The sequence below is a fragment of the Nipponia nippon genome, unplaced genomic scaffold (genome assembly GCF_047370975.1).
Source record: "Nipponia nippon isolate SJK-2023a ecotype South Korea unplaced genomic scaffold, ASM4737097v1 scaffold_16, whole genome shotgun sequence".
NCBI classification, from domain to species: domain Eukaryota; kingdom Metazoa; phylum Chordata; class Aves; order Pelecaniformes; family Threskiornithidae; genus Nipponia; species Nipponia nippon.
Window position 1 is genome coordinate 10450743 of NW_028262332.1, and position 8131 is coordinate 10458873.

The following is an 8131-nucleotide window of genomic DNA, read 5'->3' on the forward strand; positions in this document are numbered from 1 at the left end:
TAAATAACGGCTAGTTTATTGCCATGTTCTTGCCAAGTTTGGAGTGGTCTGGGCTACACCACGAGATTTCTGGTTTGGGTTTTCTGTTCAAGTGCCAACTGGGATGGCGCTCCTAGTCAGACTGGTATCACCAGGTTGGGTGTGTGGCTCTGTTTGGTTTTATTTTTGGGTTGTTCGGTTTGGTGGGGGTTTGGGGTTGGGTTTTTTGTGGATTTGTTTGGTTTTGAATTTATCTTCTTTCTAGAAAACAATCCAGATGCAGAGGCAAAATCACCCTAACTTATTGTTTTTTAGGAAGAAGATGCTTTTTTTTTTTTTTATAGCTTTTTATCTGGTGGTTCCAATAGTCGCTCAGTGGCTGGTTTAAATGGAAGGTAATCTTCAGTGTCATTAGGGGCAATGGGTTATGCTCTTTCAGATACAAGCCTTTCAGCCAGAGAGCTGTTACTCTTACCAGGTTGTTATGTCACTTGATTTTCTGTTTTATATTGCAGGATTTGAAAAATAATGCAAGGCGTCAGGACGAGCTGCTTAGAGAGCAGGCGACCCTGAAAGAAGATATCCTGGAGTGTTTAAGGAAACGCAAGGATTGCCAAGAGAGACAGAAAAAGAGGGAGAACCAATTGCAGCAGCTCCAGAAAGAGATCAAAGAGAAAGAGACAGAACTGGCCAACCAAGAAGCGGTAATGCCGACTTGCCTCACTTTCCCCTGACCTCTAAGAACAATGCAGGCAGTTTTGGGTGCAAGTGTACAAATAATATACCAGTGCTTTAAGAAACACGAAGCCTCATTTTTAGAGGAATAGCAGTAACCAAAAAGCGTCAACATTCAGTTATGTTTTAGTGACAACCACTGTGTCACAGCAAAGGACTGTGTCTTCCTTCTTGGCAGGGTCATTTTATACTGCGCGGATAACAAAACCGCTGTAAAATCAGCGCGGACCACTGAGCGCAAGAAGGGCTTGTGTAGAGGGAGGCACCGTGCAGCACGGTGTCTTGGCTGCTGGCGCAGCTGATGCGGGGCGGGCGATGGACCCGTGCAGGTTATTCTGTAATTCCGTTTTGTCAGCTGCCAAGACAGAGCAGCTGGGTACGGTTCAGAGAACTTCTTCCCATGCTCTTGATTTCTCTTGGGAGGTGAGCAAACTATGTAGAGTACCTGAAATGACAGAATGGATTTCAAGAGCAACTAATCAAAACTTAACTCCAGCTGCATTCCGTAATTAAAAAAAAAAAAATAAATCCAGGGCTGCTTTATCCTGAAGTTTCCTTTTGATTTTGAGTGGAGCACTATTGGCAGCTTGCTTTTGGTCTTCTACAGTATTTCTGTGCAAAGCCCATCAGCTGTTCATGAAAATTAGGGCTTAATCATATATTCCTGTAGTAAAATTAACTTACATTGGCTGAGCAGTTTCAACAAAGTGTTAACTACAAGAAAAACTGAGGGAGCTGTACTGAGAATAAGAGAGGCAAGAAAAATTGATAAACTTTTTGTCAGTAGGGAGTATTAGACTAAGTTCTTCTCAATTTATGCTGCTTTAACTTCTATAATGTCTTCTGGCGGTGGTATTTGTTCTCATTGAGTTGGTGCTAGTTAAAGCCTGAAGTGGTGGTGGTTTTGGCAGATTCTTCATCACCTCAAGCAAAATTCAGAGCGTGAAGGAAAAAAACTGGAAGAATGTACTGCTAAAGCGAAAGATCAGAAAATGCTATTGGAAAAGGAACTAACGGATCAACAAAAGAAACTGGAGCAGGCACTAGCGAAAGGAAGGCTGGCGGAAGAAAACCTCAGGAAGCTGGAAAAGGAGGAGTCCCGATGTGCAGCGCTTGAAGAAACTGTCAGAAAAAGCAGTAAGATTCATTGCACAAATAAATTGTTACCATCTGTGGGTTCTGAGTCTAAGGAAACCAACCAATACTTCTGTTAATCTCGCTTGGTTTTCCAGTGCAGCACCTGGATTAGCTCTCGATCCTTACATTGATTTGCTCAAAGAACGGAGGTTCTAAAGCCAACTGGTGTTCCGTCCCCTCTCGCCTCGTGTCGGTGTTTTTACAAGCCATTGCTCAGCACATTACTGTGTCTGAAAAGTAGCTAATGTGTATGAAATATGGCAAGATACTTAAATTTCTACTAATCAGGATTGTTTTAAAAAAAATTAATTACAGAACATCAGCTCTCGGAAAAAGAATTACAATTACAACAAAAAAATAAAGAAATACAGTCTCTTCAAAAAGAACTGGAAGTCTCCAAGTCTGAGCTAAACCATCTCCAAGATCAGATAGCATCAGAGCGGCAAAAAGCAGAAAAACAAATCTTGAGTCTGAAAGAAGCAATGAAAACGCAAAGGATGCAGCTTGAAAGAAAACTGCACGTAAGTCCCAGCTGAGGGGAGAATGTCTGGGGATTGGGGTTATTTGAAACAGCGAAATGACAGAACACCCGCTTTTATTGTAGGAGGAACAAAGTAACACATTAACTTCATGACCAGGCAGAACTTGAGGCAACCAAGCTCTGGCATTTCTAGCTTGTGCTGCAGGTCGCACCTCTCGCTGCTCCTCTTTAGTGCTGTTTCTGCCTTTTAGCTTGAAATTGCATTATGTGGATTCTCTCGATTCGTTTTTCCGCAGTGGATGCTCACAGTAAAAGGCAATTTTCCTGCATATTCCTAGGAACAAAAGCATGAAAATAACTGTTTGCAGAGTGATATAGCAACTGCTGAACAAGTAGCACACAGTAACCATGAACGAGCCAAGCGCCTCATCAAGGACCTTGGCCAGATCCACCAGGACTACGTGGATCTCCAGTCCCAGGTATGACCGAGTGGCCGGGTTTGAGGGGAAGCTCCGTCTTCCAGACAAGTTCATATTGCGTTGGTTTTGAATCTCCTCCTGTCCACTGTATTGCAGTCAGAAATTGACCTACTTAAAATCACTGTGTGGTTTTCCCAGATCTGGGAGAAGTTAAGCTTTGTTAACAGCCAGCAGGATCAGGCAGCTCAGTAATCCCGGTTTAAAAATGAACAAACCAGCTCCAGCCAGTCGTGTGCGGAGTTCGCAGCGTAGGGCTGCCAAGCTCTGAAGCGCTACTTCAGTCTTCAGAGATCGAAGGCCACGGCAGAGTGGCACAACTGCATGGTTGCCTTCCCATCGCAGGGTGAATTCCAGGCGCTGTTCAGGCCCGTTCAGATGGATCAGCCCCTCTCGCCCAGTAAAACGATGCCTGGAACGGAGGCCGTGCTCTTTGGAGGTGGGCTGAGGGCGGAGGGGACTCATCCTAGCTCTTCGTTAGCAGTAATTGGATCTGGGTGCTCCCAAGATACATAACCATAACATCTGCCGTCAGCTCACTTTGGGCGATGCTTCAGCCAAGAATGAGGGCTCCGGCTCCTGTTTACGTTAAGGTTTGGTAGCAGGAACTTGGCGTAGCTGGAGTCGTAACTTAGGCAAATCGCTAAATGTTATCAAAGTTCAAAGCTACTCCGTAGGCGCTTCACAACTCGTCAGTGCTAACCTGGGCCAGCATTTTCTTCTTTTGATATTCACTTTAAATGAAAAGGTGATTCCACGTTGTCTGACTCCTTCTAGTCCTCTAATAAATCCTTTATAAGTTGTTCCCAAGTCCTTGAAAAATAGGGTCCTTCACAGAAGAATGCTGTTAGCAGCTAGAAAGCGTTCAAGGCAGACTGTGCAAGACCAGAGTAGGTTTAAGGGTTTAAGTTAACAAGTTCTGTCTTGGCAGCTTCAGCAGCCTCTGTTACCGTCCGAGGGGCCCCGTAGGCAAAGTTAACGTCAGAATTAGGGCTGCATCTGTTCGGAGGTTTTGTGACTTCTGATTGCAGTCGTCAAAATGTAAACATTTTGGAAATGAGCCTCGTTCAGCTGTGCAGGCAGATCCCTCTGGATTAATGCATTTGTGACGCGGCAGCACAACGCTGAGACTGTTCTATGATGCAGGTGAAAACTCAAGAAGCCCTGGAAAAGAGACAAAGGGAAATACAGACCGCAGCAACGTTGCTTAAACTGGAGGTTGAAGATGAAATTAGGATGGGGTTTAAATCTTCAAGCCCACCTTCTCTGGAACCGTGGGAAGATCTGGAAGCATCTTCAGAAGCGAAGGGAGGGCTGCAGCGTGAGACCGGCCCGTTTGCTGCTGCTGACAAGAGACTCCTCTCGTTGGAAGAAAAGTTGAATTTTTCTAACGTCGTCTTAATGGTAAAATGCTTTCAAAAAGTAGCTGCTGCTTGTGCTACAGCAGTCAGCACTGGTACCTCTGGCTGTAACGCTCTGCTGCTTTTGTTTCCGAAAGGATGAGCAGTGGCGTGGAGAGGCTCTCCGAGAAAAACTGCAGCACCAGGAAGATCGGCTGAAGGTGGGGGACCTCTTCCCAGTCACCCCCGCGTGCCCGCTGGGTCCCTGCCAGAAATCCCCCGAGCAGCCCGGGAGCGCGGGGATCCCTCTCCAGCTCTGGCGTAGCCGCTCTGTAGAGCACAGACCAGCTGCGGGCTGGCTCGGGGCAGGGAGGGGGGGCGGGGGACGACGGGGCAAGGAAGCCCAGCAACTGCATGCTGTATCAAGACGAATAATTTAAATTAACAGTTAATTGCATTTTTGAGTACTCCAACCAGCTTCCCTCATTTATCTCGTCCTGTGGTATGTTAGCAACGTGACAAATGACAGTTCAGGAGCACCCATGATCACTCGAAGTACAGGGGACGGCCAGGTTTCGTTAGAACATGTCTGTTGCTCTCTCCTCAAGCAGTTAATGATAAAGGCCATAAAAATAGAGCTTATTTCTGACTTGGGAGGAGGCAAACTATTTAAAAATAATTTGCAAACCCATTGCCACCTGCTTGTGGTTTGAGACTGTAGCGTTCCAGCCCTTACGGCTTGACTTCAGGGGCATGAGCTGTTCTAAATACAGCCTCGAAAATGACAGGAGCGGGATAGAAATCGCACTAACCGTGTCTTTAGGCTCGGCTCCGGCAGTGCCTGTCCAAGCAAGTGGAAGTGTTGATCAGAGGAAAACGGCAAACGGAAGGCACCCTGCACAGCTTGCAGCGGCAGGTTGACGCGCTGGATGACCTGGTCAGCAGTGCTTCCTCGGACTCGCAGTTTCTAGCCCAAAGCGCAAGTCTGGTGCCTCTTCACGACGCTCTGAATTTAACGAAAACGCAGGTAATGCCCTACTGTGTACAGGAATTCTGCGTTTGGGGTTTTTTTAATAATTTTTAGCTCACTGGTGGCCTACTACAGCCACGTGCTCGCCGTCCTGGAGGCATGGCGGGGGTTTTCAGAAGGTGGGCTGATGGTACTGAACACTGACTCTGACAGTCGCTAACTTGTTTGAAAAGGGTAAGTTCCTCAAAGGTGTTAGGTTGGGGGATTGGTTTTGTTGTGGTTTTTTTTTTTTACTTTGTCTTACCTTTTATTCTTTAAAAAAAAACAAAGAAAAATCTGGATTTTAAAGATGAACATGACTCTGCTAACTGAAGACATTCTTCTATTACTCAGGCTTGCTGTTACTGCTTTTTCTAGGCCCCTCTGACAAGACTGGCACGCTTCCCCAGCAGGCCGGCGGGCGTTGCCGTCCTGTCCCAGCCGTCGCACTCCTGCTCGGGCGGGATCCCTCAGTAAAGCCCAGAGGTGAGATGCTGGTGGGCAGCGGGTGGTGGGCGCAGGGCAGGCGTGGGCGCAGGGCTGCTCTCGGCCCGCGCTGTCCCTTTCCGGTGCCAGCATTCCTGCGGTCGGTATCCCACGCGTGACGCGGGTTTGGCTCTCAGGTGCGCATTTTCAAACAAAGCGTGGGTGAGAGCTGCTTGTAAACTCCCCGCTGACCAGAAATTCCTACTGTGTCAGCCAACTTCCACGTTAAGCTGCTGCCGTCCTTGATCTCCCAGTTAACGCTTTTCTGGTTTAATGAATGGATGGCCTAGCAGCGAGAGTTCAGCGGCAGCTACTTACACTGCCGGCCTGGGCCGTAGGCCTTCTTTTGTATTGACTCAAGTTACAAACATACTACTTTGAGCTGCCATACGCTAGGAGAAAAGCTTCAAGCCCACCTACCACCCGTAGGAGCCAGGCTGACCGTCCCTCACCTCGGCTCTCTCCTAGGCAGCGGGAGGGACGGCTCCTCAGGCGCCTGCCGTCAGCCACCGCCGTCGGAGAGCTCTACCTCACTGTTCGCAAGCCTTCTCCAAAAAGGCGTTTGCCACCACTAGCAGCCCGCTGGCTGCAGGGCCTGCTCTCTACTGTGAAGTTCGGGTACGAGTAACTAACTCGGCTTTATGTACATAAGTGGTTTTTAAAAACTATTTTAAATGTGTCCAAAACACCTCCGTCTATTTAAGTGTCCGTAGTTGGCAGTTGCCACTTCAAAGACAACTTGTCCCGGACAGAGTTGTCCATTTACCTGTTGCCAAATGCACGGCTGTTTTAAATACAATTATTTTTGAGTACTTCCTTCAAATAAACTTCACTGACTGATGCTTACTTTTATCAATGGTGGTTTGCTTTTTTTTTTTTTTTTTTTTTTTTTGACGCGGACACGGCGCCTGCCTCAGGCCAGCAGCAGCAGGCGGCCCTGTGAAAGGGAGAGCTGCCCACGGGGGGTATTTCCCCCCTCGCTGAAGGCCGAGCCCTACGGCTTTCCTGAAGCTGTGGTTCTGTAACAGAGTTCCAAGCAGCTTGCTCTTAGAAAAACCACGTTGTAGAGCCTTCAGGCAGCAGGAAAGGCAGGAGGGATCACCGCCTGCACCCCCCTGTCCTGAGGAACACCTCCAGCAGGACATGCGCGCAGGGTGCCTCTCTCCCAAGCCTTTCCAGCGCGACGGGTCTTAAAGTCATTCGCAATCCCTTCCTCGGCCACATTATTAACACAAACCTCCGCAGTGAGCGTCACCTAGCAGCTCTGTCACATCTCGCTGGGAAGCACCGCCGCGGCCCAGCCCTGGCCCTGCCTTCTGGGCTCAGCACGGCCCTGCTACATCTTAAAGGAGTTGTGGGCCCCAGAAGAGCCTGGCAGCCTCCTCTCGTGAAAAGCCCGGGAAGGCTTTACCACTTCAGGCTGAACACAAGCCGTTAAAACCCAACTGCCGTCACCACCAGGAGCTCACGCTCCTCCGCCCCCCCTTCAGGGAGATGCTTTTCTCAAGAAGCGCAGGCCCGCGCCTCGGCGGTGGCAGAGGGAGAACAGCCCCCGGAGCTGAAGAGCGCCAAGGACCAGGCCCCCCCGCAGTCACGGCGTCGGCAGAGAGGGCCGCAGCAAATACAAGGCAAGCCACTGTTTATCTAGATACAGGTACTTTATTTACAAATATTTAGATTAATAGCATTGTTACATCAAATGAGGAGTACAGCAGTCTGAACAAATCCTTTCTGTGACAGAAACAATAAGACCTACTGTAACTTACTCTGGGAGTACAGGTATTGCACCTCAACAAGCTGTAGTCATGAGAACATTGACTTCACCTCAGCAGCAGGTCGTGGTCCCTGGGCAAACCCTTTGTGGTGCAGCCGTGGTTTAAGCAGGATGCATTAGCTGTAGATCTTGAACATACCCATCTACTTAAGAGTATTAGTTAAAAAAAGGACTAACCAGACAAAACAAAGGGACAGCGCACAAGTTACCCAAATCCTATTGTCTGCACATTCCAGTTTTGGCTTTTATTTAACATTGACTGTACAATACTCTGGTACCACTGTTTACTTACAAGTCTGAACGGTGTAGAGCTTTAGTGTCTAGAGAGGGATTTTAAGACTACTTTGTATTTTAAACACTGCAGTGAGCCTAAAGTTGGACATTTGATCACAGTTCGGCACTTACCCCCTTCCCTTTTTAAACCATATGTGATATTTCCCAAGCAAAGCTTCACGTGAAATACAGCAGCACTGCACGGAGCTGCACCTTCCCGCCTGACCCACAGCAAACCCCGCACGCGCGCACGGCCGCCGCCCGACATCTCCCCCCGTACAGGCATTACGGGCTGCGTCACCCCGCGAAGGACGTACCCAAAGCCCAAGTCTTAAAAGAAACCCTCACCCGGGACTGTTACAAATACAACAGTAGTTCAAAATCCCTAGAGAGCAGGCGCGTTGTTCCGACTGTCCAGTTCAGCCTCCGACCATTCAAAAA

At 48.3% G+C, this 8131-nt stretch overlaps 1 protein-coding gene across 5 annotated transcripts in view; it reads left to right on the plus strand.

Moving 5' to 3' along the window:
• Positions 1-6495, plus strand: part of CNTRL (centriolin) — a 37491-nt gene extending 30996 nt beyond the window's left edge. For 4 of the 5 annotated variants that reach the window (XM_087753333.1, XM_087753329.1, XM_087753331.1 and 1 more), the window contains 9 exons: positions 495-683; positions 1626-1851; positions 2167-2372; positions 2671-2811; positions 3955-4212; positions 4307-4369; positions 4972-5175; positions 5536-5643; positions 6112-6495. In XM_087753333.1, coding sequence (XP_087609459.1) covers positions 495-683; positions 1626-1851; positions 2167-2372; positions 2671-2811; positions 3955-4212; positions 4307-4369; positions 4972-5175; positions 5536-5634 — 1386 coding nt within the window. In that variant the 3' untranslated portion in view covers positions 5635-5643; positions 6112-6495. Of the gene's footprint in view, positions 1-494; positions 684-1625; positions 1852-2166; positions 2373-2670; positions 2812-3954; positions 4213-4306; positions 4370-4971; positions 5176-5511; positions 5644-6111 lie in introns of those variants that run through there. The other variant, XM_087753332.1, reaches the window with a different exon arrangement.
• Positions 6496-8131: the final 1636 nt, after the last annotated feature.